Source organism: Rhinolophus sinicus, linkage group LG07, assembly GCF_036562045.2.
Source record: "Rhinolophus sinicus isolate RSC01 linkage group LG07, ASM3656204v1, whole genome shotgun sequence".
In the NCBI taxonomy this organism is placed as follows: Eukaryota; Metazoa; Chordata; class Mammalia; order Chiroptera; family Rhinolophidae; genus Rhinolophus; species Rhinolophus sinicus.
This window is the reverse complement of record NC_133757.1, coordinates 21,045,265-21,060,347: the sequence shown is the minus strand read 5'-3', so window position 1 is coordinate 21,060,347 and position 15,083 is coordinate 21,045,265. Positions and strand designations below refer to the sequence as shown.

Sequence of the window (15,083 nt, the reverse complement as noted above, 5' to 3'; positions counted from 1 at the left end):
TATGTGTATATAGATAAATGGATGTTTTGCTCAGTAAATACTTATTAATTGATGGTTAACTATGTCTAATAGGAACAAGAGTTTGTTCAGAAGCAACAACAAGAATTAGATGGCTCTCTGAAAAAGATCATCCAACAGCAAAAGGCAGAGTTAGCCAATATTGAAAGAGAGTGCCTGAATAACAAACAACAGCTCATGAGAGGTATATGAAATTATGCAGCTTATGTGTATATATAAAGATACCTCAAAAACATTGCCAAGCTATACCTTGAAAATGATTTGAATGCTTTCCTTTGCTGGGGTGGTAGAGGGAAAGATAAAGAAAGATGGTAGAGGGAAGGATAAAGAAAGATAAATAAGAGGAAAAAAATTTATAAAATTAAGAAAAACTGCAAGGTATAGAATTCCTTTTTGACAGTAGAAAGCATAAACATATAATCCTTAAAACATCTTTTTTGTCCAGATGATGCTAGAAATATACCTGAATAATTTTGTGTACTCATTATACCTTATATTGTTGCTATACTTAATTGGCTACATGATAGAATGAAATTTTTAGCACTTATTTCCCCTAAGAACTTCTCATTAAGATGATTAAATGGAATTTTGGTGTTGGGGGTGGGGTAGTCTCTGTTTAAAGGACATTAGAACAGAATGGAAAGTAGTAATAGATAATTATCTTTCATTGGTAATATTTCTTTTATAGCTCGGGATGTCAGTGTGTTTATAAGTTAGTGTATATAGAACACTTTTATGTGAATATTAAAATGAAGACTAAAGTACATTAGTAAAAAGACCAAAGTGACATTTTGAAAATTGGTTTCTTCTTCTAGCTCGAGAAGCTGCAATTTGGGAGCTTGAAGAACGACACTTACAAGAAAAACACCAGCTACTCAAACAGCAACTTAAAGATCAGTATTTCATGCAAAGACATCAGCTACTTAAACGCCATGAGAAGGTTAATGAAAGGAAAATTTATTCACTTTTTTACTCATTTTAAAATTTGGAGAGTGAAGATTTCGTTTTTGAAACATATTTCTTAGAGAATGAATTTCAGATTTCTTTATTTTATCCTAAAATTTCTTTGTTGAAGTCTAGAGTAATTACTTGTATGTTAATCATGATTACAAACTTTTTTCCTCAAATTCCAAGGGCGGTAACTAATTACAAGGCTTAATAGCCTCTGATAATCTTTATCTTGTCTCTCAGAGGTAGCTATTGTGGCTCCATTTATGGTTCAAATATCTAAAAGTGTGGACTCCCTATACTTAGTAAAAGAGTTTCGATATAAGACTCTTAATAGAAATAGCTTTGTTTTTCTTATAAGTTATTTTTTGCCTAATATTTTGCTGGTTGGTATACAACAAGGGAGAGAGTAATTTTGGGAAAAAACAACAAAATGACTTATTTGAGCATACATGTGGGTACTGAGTACTGAATTATATTTACATCACTGGATTCTGTTTAAAACTTTTTAGGAAACAGAACAAATGCAGCGTTACAATCAACGACTTATTGAGGAATTGAAAAACAGACAGACTCAAGAAAGAGCAAGACTGCCCAAGATTCAGCGCAGTGAAGCCAAGACTCGCATGGCCATGTTTAAGAAAAGTTTGAGAATTAACTCAACGGCCACACCAGATCAGGACCGTGAAAAAATTAAACAGGTAAATGAGCACATTACTTTCTTCTCTTCTAGGTTACAAACATTTGCATGACTTTTAGAAGTGCCACGTAGTTGTGTTGTAGACATTTAGAGCCCCCTGGGGCTTGCTGATGTTCACGTTAGCTCTGTGGGCTGGCCTAGCTAGGTATTAGCATATACCTGCTTACTCTTCCTCGGGTGTGGCCACAGAGGGCAGAGCTCTCCCTCCCAGGCCCCACAGCAGATCCTGGGCTAGCCTGGTTCTAAGAGCAATCCTGGGAATGAGATGACTTGGACAGCTTTTGAAGTCAAAGCATATGGCCGCAGTATACTTCTATAATCACAGGTCCCACATACAAATTAACTGAGGTCACTAAGGAGATAACAAGGTTTTAATCAGAAGTCCCCCACTCCCCACTAAAGCCATGATGTGGACTCCAGCTTCGAGTGAGAGCATGTTCTTACTTTTAGCTTCAATTTGTTATACTTTTATGTTTTGTTAAATTCCTTAATTATACCTTTGGGAGATACAGAAATTACATTGTTAACCGTATTTTGTTTTTCTTGTTTATAGTTTGCTGCTCAAGAAGAAAAGAGGCAGAAAAATGAGAGAATGGCTCAGCATCAAAAACATGAAAATCAAATGCGGGATCTTCAGTTGCAGTGTGAAGCCAATGTCCGAGAGCTGCATCAACTGCAGGTCAGCTACCGAAGCCTGAAAACAAAGCTGGCAGTAGCTGGGCAGCACAGGTTTTGAGAAGAGAATAGCTAACAAAGTAAACTGTACTTGCCATGAAAATGCTGGGCTTTGTTTCCTGATTAGACCCAAATGAAGTTCAGTTTAAGTATGTTAGGCATTTGGTCACATTTTATAGAACCGTGATTAATGTAATATGAAGCTAAATTACACACCTAAGAAGTTTAGTTTTTCAAAAGCAGATTGAATATTTTTAGTGTATTTTGCAAAGAAGATGAACAAAATTTTCAAAATGATGTAGACAGTTTTGTTATCAGCGTCTGAATTTGAAATTTCTTTTCATCTAGGGAGAAACAGTTCATTTTCTTCTAGGTTTTTGAAAAAAGTGATAAACATGAGAATTTTTTTCCTAAGAAATGTAAATGTTAACTTTAGAGAGGACTGTTTTGGGCCTTACGTGGAATATGCTGCCCATCTAGTATATAGCTTAAAATGTGTATCAGAGTAGTGTATACATTGTGGAGTTGCTACATTTGCTTAATTTACTAGAGTGGAATAGTTATGAATCCCATGTTTTGATACCAACTATGAGAAAAACGCGTACAAACTACCTCTTGCAGTGTCAGTTTTAGGAGCAAAGGAAAGGAAAAACAGGATCAAACTACTAATTCTTTCTATTTAAGTTCTTTTCATATGGTAACAGATCCAGCTTCTAAACTTGGAAAAATGAAGCTATGACTCATTTAATAATTCTTGGCCCTTGGTTTTTAGAGGAGTAGCTTGACAGTAATAGCATAGTGTTTGATGAGGAATTTATTATTTTGGAAGATAATTGTATTTGTTAAAAATCGCTTTGTTGAGCCGAAATTTTTTTAATCCAAACTTTATTTTCAGAATGAAAAATGCCACTTACTGGTTGAGCATGAGACTCAGAAACTAAAGGAATTAGATGAGGAACACAGCCAGGAATTAAAGGAATGGAGAGAGAAATTGAGACCTAGGAAAAAGGTAATTTTAAAAGCTTTTAAAAAAATATGCTTTCATCGATCTATCTGTCCATCTGTCCACCCACCCACCCACCTAGCCAGCCACCCATCCTCCCAGCTATTGGCTCTTTCCCTAATACGTGTCTGGTACAGTGTCAGGGATAGGCGATGCAGAGTTGAGGAGAAAAAGACCCTGTTCTCCAACTGTTCAGAATCTAGTGACAAGCAGTGATCCTATAGGTCAGTAGGATCATTGCTCTGAAGGAGGGAAGTACAAGATTGAGAGCGCAGAGCACAATGTATGAGCAGAGGAGGATGGCTGCTTAAGTCTGCGTGGGGAGGTCAGGGAAGCTTTAGAGCGCAGATGTTTTGTAAGTCAAGTGAGACTTGAAGGATGGGTAAGAGCTTGCTAGGCAGACAGACAGATTGGGGTGGAATGGGGCAATTTAAGTACAGAGAAGAGAGTGAGTGAAGATGTGTACAAGAATCATAAGTAGTTCCCGTCATTGGGGCACTAGGTGAATGTGTGCCTGTGTTTACACAGTAGGGAGGGACAGAAGGTAGGAAGTGATGACAGCTTGGTCTTGGTGGGTTGACTGGAGCCAGATTGCAAGGCCATTGTTGCTATGTAAATTGACAGTCTAATAAAATTGGATGGAATGGCTTCCCTTCCCTTTTCTAGCCAACCAGCCGGCCATCTTCCTTATTTGCACTTGACTCCCTGCTAGCCTGGTCCAATTAGCCATTTCAGTTATGTTTTTGCTATCATTATATTGTCTTCTCCCTTTGCTAATTCTCAAACTTAAACCTTTCTTTTCCTTGGGCTTCCTGCCTGGTATACATTTCAACTATTCCTTTCTTCCATTCATCCAGTCAATTAAGGAAATATGTATTTAGCATCTATTATGTGCTAAAGGTCTCTAGAGGAAGTAAAATTACCAAATTAGTTGCTAATGTCGCTTTTTAATTTAAATTTTATAGTTAAATTCTTGAATAGGTAATACATTCATGTGGTTCAGAATGCAAAAGGTAAGGAAGGATAAACAGTAAGAAGTCCCTTTTTCCAGTTTCATTGAACTCTTTACAGTCTAGCTTTCACCTCAAACTCCCGTTGAACTTGTTGACAGTGGTCACAAGTAAGTTGCTAATGACTAGATCCTATGCATTATCAAACTGTTCTTAAGAATCTCGTTTCTTAAAATTCTCTTCTTGCCTAACTTTTGTGACATCACCTTTTCTTTGTCTTCCTGTCACCGAAAATGTAGACATTTTCTAGTTTTATACCCTTAGCTTTGTTCTTTATCTTGATCTCACAGCTAGTCATGGCTTCAGCTGTTGCATATTTAAGGACAATACCAAAATGTGTGTAGTAGGGATTGTATAAACTCTGAAGTCATACGGATCTGGGTTCAAGTCTTAGTGCCAACACTGATTAATTTTGTCATTTAATATTTCTAAGCCCAGTTTTCCTCATTTGTAAACCGAAGATGATACTACCTACCTAACTGGGGTTAAGACAGAAGATGTGATGTGTGTATAGCAGTTGTCTGAGTACCTGAGCCGTGGTCAAGGTTCAATAAATGGTTGCTGTTCTTTATTGTTTTATTCTTTTTGGTTCATGCTCTAAGCTCCCATTTTCCACCTGGATGTTCCGTTCCTCCTCATTTCATTCAGGCCTCTGTCCCAGTATTACCTCATCAAAGGTTCCTTTTTTGGTCACTATATATAAAGTAGACTCCATGCCCACCTCAAACACTCTCTATCCCCTCACCTTTCTTTGTTTTTCTTCATAACATTCATCACTACCAGACACATTTTGTTTATTGTCTGTCTTCTCCCACAAGAATAGAGGCTCCTTGAAAACAGGGACATTATCTCTTTGGTCACTGATATATATCCAACTTCTGGAACAGTTCCTGCACTTTGTAAATGATCATTACCTATCGTTGAATGTTGACTAAAGATTGTAAACTCAATGGAGCTAAAACTAAACTCAACATCTTTTTCCTCCACCTCACCTTTTCCCGCTCTCTCCAGTCCCATCCACCATCATGTGTTCTTTCCAACATTCCTGTTCTCTTAATTGACATCTAGGCGAGAAACCTGAATTATTTTTCATTTCCATAGTACCACACATTCAATCAGATGACAAATAATTTCGACTCTCTTTTCCTAATATTTCTCTTTTCCGTATTGTCATTCTACTTTCTTAAAATTGTTCAGTAATGTCCTAATGGGCCTTTGATCGCTAGTTTCCTTTCCTTACGTCCTACTTGCCTGCCATCGCCAGAGTATATATCTTCAAGAAGATCTCAGATACTGTCATAGTGGTATTTATAAATATTCAGTTCCATCAAATAAAATATAAATGCCTCAGTTTGACTTTCAACCTTCATTGTGCCACACATTGGCCCCAGTCAACCTTTCTGTCTTCATCTCCCACCAGCCACTTTGTTCCCAGTTCATGTTCCGGTATTGGGTATAGCCATCATTACTCACACCAACCTTCGTTTCCTGCCTCGGCATTGTTTCAGCGCCCTCTGTCGGGCATACCTTCCCTACTCTGTCAGTTTCTTATCTTTCTTTCAAGACTAAGCCAATGAATGTTTTGTCTCTTCTGAGAAACCTTTTTGTATCCTTCCATCTTCTCCTATGCTTTGTGCCCTACAGCAGCACTTATCCCTGAAGCTTTGTCTGCAAAGTCATAGATACCACAGATATTTATAAAACACTTCTTATATTTACTCTGTATTGTGGGGATGTAAAGATGAATCTGGGTTAGGTTTTACCTTCAAGCAGCTTATAGTCCAGTGCAGAAGAAAAGACATGTACATTAATAATCAAAATAAAACATAGAAAATGGTAAGTTCCATGTGGGAGAGGCAGATAATAGTTAATAATAGATGCCATCTATTGTTTACCTAGTATGTGTTAAGTACGTCATTATCACATTTAACCCTCACGTAGCAACCCAGTGAGGTAGGTGGTATTACCCCTATTTATAGCAGAAGAATGAAATGATTCTGAAATATAGAGAAGTTACGTAATTGACTCAAGTTATCCATTCATGTGGCTGAGCCAAGACGTGAGCCTCGGGCTGTGCCCAGCCTCTGATCCTAACTATTGAGCAGTCTGGTCTTCCTTCGGATAATGCACAGAGAAAGTGTTTGGGGAAAAGAGTTTTATGTTGGCTAGCAGAGTAAATTCTGTTTGTAATACCAGTACGTAATTTCTTTTTCCCTTCCTTTTTAAGACACTGGAAGAAGAATTTGCCAGGAAACTGCAGGAACAGGAAGTGTTCTTTAAAATGACTGGAGAGTCTGAATGCCTTAACCCGACAACACAGAGCCGGATTTCCAAATTCTATCCTATTCCTAGCTTGCATTCCACTGGATCATAACAACGGGAAGCATTCTGTGTTCGGGTTTGGCTTTTAAATATGTCATTCTGTTCTCTTCTTCTGCCACAGCCTATATTAGAGAGTGCACGAAGACAATCACCTGCCTCACCTTCTAGGTGGTTTTTTGTTTGTTTGTCTTGTTTGTTTAGCAAAGATGAAGGGAAAGGAACTAAGACAGATGCTGAGCCGCGTAGGCAAAGTAGCATCTTGCAGAATTCCCTAACGTAATTTTGTGTATTCATCTTAAAAACTATGTACTTTATACACTGTTACCAGAAAAACTCTTAGAGGTGTAATGTTTAAATTTATTTTTAAAAACCTGTTACATCATTGAATATTAGTAAATATCTTTTTACCTGATCTAATTTCTCAATGATACTGAAATTCTATAGATGAAACTCTGCTGTAGAGTTGAAATAATTTTCTTTTAGTGAATCATCTCTCATGAAAAAGCTGAGTTGCTTAAAACATGATACTGATTCAGTAAATAAATCTATTTTATCTTTAAGTGAAGAAATTATTTCAAAAGAGAAAAATTATTTCGATAATTTGTCTAAAATAATTACCTGTTTAGGCATGAACTAATAAGTAAGGGTGCTAGTTTTATTACAATAGTGCCTAAAACACTAAATTTCAGTTGAGTCTAAAATAGCATTTTATTTTTGATTCAACAGGGACAAAAGACCCTTTGCATTAATCATTATTGTTTTTCAAATCTTGCTCCTATTACCATTTGATAGCAATTTTCATCCTGAAACATATGTTGTACAAAGTTGGAAAAATGGGGGAAAAAAAAAAGGTACCTTTTAGATGTCCAAATTGGAAATGTAAAACTCAACAAATTAAAAGAAATACAGATTTAGTTGTCCCATCTTATTTTTAAAAAACAATCTTTGAGCTGATTAAATTATGTCTCCCATCATAGCAAATTCTGTTCATTGAAAACTGTCAGAGGCCTGCTGGCTCTGAGTTATCTTTATAAATGTATTTTCTAAAATTGATCTTAAAAGAGTCATTTGTTCAGAATACTTCTTAAAAAAGAATTTAAATAAAATATTTAGGCAATGTTGGAAATGACTTTGTTGTTTTGAAATAAAGTTATTTGTATTTTGTTTTTATTTTGTTCCATGTTTAAATTATTTACTTTGATTTGAGTGGGAAAAGCCTGAAACCTTTATGATATGGTTGCTGATATGTATAATTATTAATGAAGTGCTCACTCCTTAGTCCCTCTTGAGGCTTAGAATTTCAAGCATGTGTCAAGTCAAACAGTATTATGAACTGTACTGTGGTGTGTGAGACAGCACATTTGTAAGTGATGCTCGCTGCCTTCTCTTTTAAGAGGACTAGGTACCAAATTGTACAAGTTTCAGTTTGTAGTTATATTACATTTGAGGCTGGTGAAAATTTTAAATGTAACTGTGGAAACACTGATTCATGTTAAGAAAATGTAAATATCTGTAGCACTTTTCTTGCAGTTAATTTGAAAACTGAATGCTGAACCTTATTTTGTCAGTGGTTTAGATGATTTAAAAATGCATGTGTAATTTTCATTTTGTAATTGTTTTGACAAGTGTAATTTACTTGGACAACTTTGTAGGTAGCCTTAACTTCTGGCCAAGTTGTTTTTTTAAATATATATATAAATATATATACATATATATTATGTATGGTTGTAAATTCATACACTTATCACATGAATGTGTTACTACATACAGAACTCCTTTAATGCTTTATTCTCAAATGCTGGTTTGGAAAATGTTTTGAAAGCCTTTTAAAATGTATATCTTTATAAAGTAATATTCAGGATAATGATGGAAATTGTTTATATTATGATAAAAATGACAACATAATGTTAGTGTATTTAATGATTTATTTTAAGAGGGCGAGAGGAGGAAGGTTTCATACCACTTTCTCCTTTGAAATTTTCAGTTCATTGGCTTTTAAAAAGTTAATACTTCAGGAAGTAGACATTTTTTAATATCATTTAAATGATACCCTGTGTGCTAAATAGTTTATGGCACATAGTTAATTTGGTCTGAATATTTGATTTTTTGTTTTCCTTTCAACTTGACATTCAGAGTATTGAGTTAAAGGGAAGAGGCTCAGAGTAGAATGGTTGACTCTGGTAAGTTTATTTGCAACTCGTGCATCTCCCTTAAAACTGCCCTTTGGATTCAGTGTTTATGTGGGAGTCCTTTCAAATATGACCCGATTCATTGGGGAGCAGGGCTTTAAAATGATACATGTGTAGAGGTGAAACATTCATTTTAATACTTAAAAGTTACATAAATCTTTTCAAAAGTGTATTGTTATAGAATATCCTGTTTGTACCCATCCCTGCTCACTTCTTGTTAGGCCCTATATTCCAATAGATAATAGTGATCTTTCTTTCTTGCATGAAGTATAGGAGAGGAGTGGAGGAGGGACGCAGAGTTCTTTGAAATCAAAGAATATAGTCAAATCCATTCCTGATTTGGTTTTGTTGCTGGGGCAGAAGGTGCTGTGAAATGCATAAAAGAAATTCTCCACATGTGCACCCTAATCACTCACGCTCCCCTTTTCTCCCTGCGTGCTGTGTGTACACCAGACCGCTGCACTTCTGCAGGTCTAGCTCCTAGAGCCTGTTGCACCAGGTTGCCTTTCCTAGTCCTGTCAATCCATAGTCAGGTGTGAATTGCTGAATTAGCTGCTATTCTGTATTGAGTCACAATTAAGCTTTTTCTTACCCTTTTCTATGGGGAAGCTATAGGGTGGGTAAGGAGGAAATTGAGTGCTTATACTTTGCTGAAAATATTAGAACTTTCCTGTGACAGGATACAGCAAATTGTAATTAAATATGAACCAGAACCAGAGCTACCTCTAAGTAGTGTTTCCTCAAGCACACAGCTCTCAGGCACATGAGACCCATTTTAATGGAGGGTCTCTGATTTCTTGAGCATCAGCGCGTTTCAGAAGTGACTGTCTTTTGTACTCTTCTAAGTTCCCTTGTAACTACACACTTTTCCTTATTCCACACTGTGCTTAAATGACAAAGTCTCTTCTGAGAAGCCAAATTCTGTCAAATGATTAGCTAGAGATATTGATTAAAGGAAAACCTAGAACTGAGGTGGAAGAGGAGGATTAGTTCCAGTTCCAATAGTCTTCTGATTAAGTAAATCAGTTCTTTTCTGGGAAGTGATCTTTTATAGGAAATGGGATATTTTAAATGCGTTTCTTAAGTTGAAGGCACCACAGTTAATGACTCTATTATTGCTTTTCTGTGGCTGACATAGTTTTGATATAGCTTTAAATTTTCTGCTAAGCTTGGGTTAGAATGTTACCAGTTTTAAATGTTGGCTGCAGCTTTTTGTGATCCTTCTCCGATTTGCAGTGTAATAATGTTACAAGCTGAATTTTCAGAAAGAATTGTTTCTTGTCTACTTGGGAGCAACATGTCTTTTCAATCATGGGATTGACAAATGAAAAATAAAGTTATTTCTGAATCTATTTTGAGAAGTAGTCTTTTATTGAGAACCATTGAAACTGGATTTCCTGCATGAGAACATTTTGCATCTCTTTTTGTTAACACTTGGAATACTCCAGGTCTTCTAACCCTTTGAGACTTCTTAGAGGTGCTTTAAAAGGTATTTCCATCAACATGTGTATGTACATATTTTTTATTTCCTTTTTTCCCTTGGGATGGATTATTTTTCTTACCAAACATTTCACAAACTATATGCTATACCTCCCTTTGGCTAAAAATAACCTCTTTGTCATTGATATGTTCACACAAGTTTCAGCTGACACTAGGCATCATTTGACAAGTGTTCACCTTGGCTTGAGGGAGTCAAAGCATGTGGTCTTCTAATCCAGGAGCGTTGTGCATTCTTAATTCTTACATTGTACACCCTGTTTTTAATAGAAACAAACGAGGCTCGGAGTCATCGCCATCAGCTGAGGACATATATCTGCCCGTCATCTTTCTGGATTCTGTCCAGAGGAGGTAAGCAGATTTGCAGTTTTGCCTTATTTTACTTGGTCATGGAACTCTATGAAGACTTTTGGCTAGCTTAGAAACGTAAATCTAGTAAGTGGTAAAACTCATACCTCTCATTAATCAAGAATCATTAAAGGGGATATAATACTTGAGCCCTTTCAGCTGTTATTACAAAACTAAATGGATTCAGCCTGTAGGTAAAACTAAAATATTAAAAACGCACAATGCAGTCATTTATTATACACAAATTTTTATTAGACAGTAAAAAGTTGTTTGAAATTCTGAAGTCCTTATGAACTCATTTTTAGAATTCCGATATTGATTCAGAGCAGGTAACTATCAGGATCTGATAAAGGAGGCAAACAGAATGTTTGGTGCTTGGTTGCTGCTAGCAGTTGTTTGGATATAGTGGAACTAAGTGGTGTGTTTTTCCCAGGATAATATGTGAGATACTCAGGAGAGACCACATGGGAAATAAACAGTCCATTCTTTCAAGAGTAGAGGTTTAGAAGTAAATTTCGTTTAACCTCATTTTAAATTAGCCAGCAGTTGTCATAGTTTATAACAAATTCAAAAGTTGGCCAAGTGTAGCCTCTTCTGAATTTGCATGTGTGATTTTACTATGCATTTGTGTGGCAGGCACATTTCCTATTTGTGCATTCTTCCTTAATAGGTGTTCTGGTATTCCATAGTACTTGCCCTGCAATTATAATTCCTTTGCCCAGGGATAAATTACTGCATTACTTGAAAATAATCTTGTTGCTTATGTGTTTATTTCAAGTAATTTATGCTTAGGGAAACCCTTCAGATGCTTTGTAATTGCCCAGATTGAGTTATTAGTTACAGATAAAGGTCAGCCTTTAACAATCTCAGTGATTAAACAAATGCCAGAAATACAACCAGTTTTGTTTTCTTGTGTTTATAATAGTGTTAGAGTCAAACCCAATTAACCCAAAATATATGTGTGTGTGTGTGTGTGTGTGTGTATTTTTTGTTTTACTTTGGTTAGGTAGACCACATTACACATAATAGTAAAAAAGGGGAAAAAATCCTTTAATTGGAAATTTTTACAATTGAAGTCACTTTTCATCTAATAGACCACATTAATGTTTTGAGACATTGAAAAATGCTTAACCAACCGCGCCCGGCCTGATGCCTTTCCCTAAGTGCAGAGCAGAGGTGCCATCTTTCCCCAGCAGCAGGTTATAGTCTGTTTTCCCTCTTCTCCTTTTCTTCCTATTTGCTGCAGTCTAGTTCAGTATAACGTATCTATAAACTTGAGTGTTGACCTATGGATATAGATCATAGCTACATCAAAGTTTCTAAGCAAGTGGGAATATGATACATAGTGAGAAATAACTAGTAGAAACCCTGTCACCACCTTCAGGGGAAGTGAATTTCTTAATTTTTTCAGTTGCAAGAGTTGCTTCTTAGTCAACTCTTTTCTGTGACTAGAGAGTGCAGAGTGAACAGGGGAGGAAGGGCCGATAGCACAGCTTTACCGCATTAACCAGAGCACATCCCCTACCAAGTGTCACCCCCAGGAAGGCACCCCCTCCCATCCTGGTCTTCCATTTTCTGGGCTCATTGTTAAGGCAAAGCTCAAGGAGTCCTGAGCCAACTTTTATGTAACTGGCGCCCTAGATTGGGGCTTGAACCAAGTGTTAAAGGGGCCGAGGAGCTCTCATCTAGATAGTGGTTAGAAGGTCTCCTTCTACAGCACAGCAACTACTCAAGCCTACGCAGCGAAGCTGTTTCAGATTGTGTGTCTGACTGAATTATTTATACATGTAGTTCCAGACCAGAGTAAGTGTTCTAGGTGACTGTTTGGCAATGCTGTGTCAGTAGGACTTTGAGACTCCAGCTTTCGCGCTTTGGAGAGATTTTGACCTAAACACCATAAGCCATTGCAAGAACTGGTCCGGGCTGTTCCGCCAAGGGAAGCTCATGGCTTGAGGGCGACATTTCTCCGGCTCCGCCCAACATAGACTTGGTCACCTGAAAGTTAGAAAATGAGTAGGAAGTTAAATTATCTTGTGGCCTGTGTGTTTGGGGGTGGGGCGGGCAGAGCTTTAGCTTGGGCAATTGTGGCAACTGTGACTACTGCAAAATGAGCTTGAAAGTGAACTCTTTTGTAAGACTATCAATTTATTTAAATTGTTCACCCTATTTCATTACCAGATTGGTTCTCTTTTTTCCTCCCTGCACTGGCACTTTCTTTCTCCCTGTTTGGTATGCAAATCACATTGTTGGCATTTGCCTTAATTGTCCAAGCTTGCTGTGGAACACATTGCCTGCCTCCCAGTACTCCAGAAACTGTGGCAGCAGAGGCTTACCTTTGTCACCTTTTTCTCCCTTATGCCCTCGAGGGCCGGGTGGCCCAGGATGGCCAGGTGGCCCGGCAGGGCCCCGTGCACCTAGGAGGACAGATAGCATGCTCAGTGAAGCACAGTGGTGGGGCCGGGAGGAACAGGCCAGAGCCCATCCTTCCATCCTGGGAAGGGAGCTGCTAGTCAGCATGAGGCGTTTGTGCCACAGGATCCCTGGGGCTGTTTCCCGCCACCACTTACCTTTGGGTCCTGGGATGCCCACCTCTCCCTTCTGCCCAGGAGGTCCTGGAATGGCTCCATAAGCTGCAAGGGGGAAAAGTGGCCTCAGACTAGCTATCACCCTGAAGCTGGGGACATAAAGTGACTTGTAACACAGGTAGTGGTAGAGCTTGGCTTGTAAGAGGAAAACAAGGTTTAGAATTTGTCAGATTTTCAGCATCTCAAGTATTAATGAGTTTTTTCAGGAGACTGATTACTGTGGAGCAGGCCCCATGTGAGACTGCAGCAAGTTACATGTTGGGAAAGCAATCGGGAGGAGGCCCTTACTTCGGAAAAAGTCCATGAGGTCCTCAGTCACGTTGCTGTAGGCAGAGAAAACCCTGCTGACGCCGGGAGGTCCCTGGGGCCCAGGCTGGCCCGGTGGGCCCTGGACAGTGTAGGGCAACCCTTGCAGCAGGCCCTGACCTGTAAAACACCAGGAAAACCAGGAAATTGTCTGACTCACAGCACAACTAGACGAGGTTAAGTGACATTGGGGAGAGCCCTGCAGCTTCTGTGTCCTCCGCTGTGGGCTGGCACCACGCTCTGCTGTAGCGGCTTTCAGAAAAGGCTTTTGGCCTGCATACCTGCGCTGCTAGCTACAGGGAGAAAGGGCTCTTTAGCCAACACCCTTCCCTCAGCCCCAGCAGAAAACCATCGCAGTCATCAAGACTTCTGAGACCCGCACAAGGAATTGGGAAAGCGAAGTAGAAAGACACCCGTGTGCTCTGGTCCCTGCAGCAGAGGTTCCAGTCCTGACCGGGGCCCTGGAACTAAGCTGGCCGAGCATTAGACTCGGGCCTCCAGTGCTCAGCACCTGTCCATCTGGTTGCAGAATTGCTGGCCTCACAGCCTGGGTGCTCCAAAAACAAGAGGGAGAGTTTCTGGAGCCTAGACGTGGGGATGCGTACGTGTCCCCCCACCCCCCGCCCCATCACAGAGGCCTCAGTGTCCTGACTCACGTTGCAAGTTCTCAGACACGCGCACAGCCAGCTCGTCGTAATCCAGGCCCCCAGCAAAGCCGGCCCCGAAGGAGCCGCTGTCGCCGCCGTACATGCCACCTTCTGCTGCTGCCCCGTAGCCTCGGCCCAGGCTACCGTCTGGGCCAAAGGCTCCCCCTTCGCCTAGGGAACCTCCACTGGTTCCTCCGATGCCCATGGAAGAGCTGTAGGAGGTGCCCCGGCTGACCGATGAGCTGTGTGAAGAGCTGCTCCCACGGCTGTAGGAGCCATCCAGGGACCCCAGCCGGCCGTCTCCAGGGGGGCCCTGGGGCCCGGGAGGGCCGGGCGGCCCCACAATGAAGCTGCGCACATCAGGACCTGTGGGGAGGAAGCTGCATTAGGGGGAGCTCAGTCTGGGGGAGAGCGAGAAGTGGGGGTTAAGGGTTCTCTCTCGGTGTCAACACCCCGAAGAAGGGTATGAACTTGACGGCAGTTGTGCACGAGCAGGACTGTGGCCGGGAGAACACTGGGCTTTCCCCGAGGAGTGGCTCTCGTGTATTTGGCCGCCTGGGTTCCTTCAAGCACTTTCTGGCCCCCTTACAGGGAGAAGCAAGGCCTGGGCAGAGGGCATCGGAAGGACAGCAACATTAGGTGCACCTACTTGTCAGGTAGCTAATCAGTTCACTCCGGAAGCTGTCGCTGTTTTCAGCTGCGTAGGCTGTCAGAGCTCCTGAGACACCCGGAGGCCCTCGAGGGCCTGGGGGACCAGGAGGGCCTGGAGGGCCTGGGATGGATGACAAGCCAGCAGCTGAACGAGAGGAAGGAGAAAGAGAAAGATCAGGGACCA

The 15,083-nt window shown here is 39.9% G+C and overlaps 2 protein-coding genes across 5 annotated transcripts in view; one reads left to right on the top strand and one right to left on the bottom strand.

Annotated features, from left to right (window-relative positions):
• SLK (STE20 like kinase) overlaps nt 1-10,217 on the top strand; it is a 42,018-nt gene extending 31,801 nt beyond the window's left edge. For both annotated transcript variants that reach the window (XM_019725067.2, XM_019725068.2), the window contains 6 exons: nt 73-202; nt 834-958; nt 1,479-1,667; nt 2,220-2,345; nt 3,237-3,350; nt 6,582-10,217. In XM_019725067.2, coding sequence (XP_019580626.2) covers nt 73-202; nt 834-958; nt 1,479-1,667; nt 2,220-2,345; nt 3,237-3,350; nt 6,582-6,728 — 831 coding nt within the window. In that variant the 3' untranslated portion in view covers nt 6,729-10,217. The remainder of the gene's footprint in view (nt 1-72; nt 203-833; nt 959-1,478; nt 1,668-2,219; nt 2,346-3,236; nt 3,351-6,581) is intronic.
• Nucleotides 10,218-11,739: 1,522 nt separating this feature from the next.
• The window catches only part of COL17A1 (collagen type XVII alpha 1 chain), an 81,762-nt gene continuing 78,418 nt past the window's right edge, over nt 11,740-15,083 (bottom strand). For all 3 annotated transcript variants that reach the window (XM_019725069.2, XM_074339092.1, XM_019725070.2), the window contains 6 exons: nt 14,898-15,044; nt 14,258-14,614; nt 13,584-13,721; nt 13,278-13,340; nt 13,044-13,124; nt 11,740-12,705 (listed from right to left, as the gene is read on the bottom strand). In XM_019725069.2, the coding sequence (XP_019580628.2) occupies nt 12,653-12,705; nt 13,044-13,124; nt 13,278-13,340; nt 13,584-13,721; nt 14,258-14,614; nt 14,898-15,044 (839 nt within the window). In that variant the 3' untranslated portion in view covers nt 11,740-12,652. The remainder of the gene's footprint in view (nt 12,706-13,043; nt 13,125-13,277; nt 13,341-13,583; nt 13,722-14,257; nt 14,615-14,897; nt 15,045-15,083) is intronic.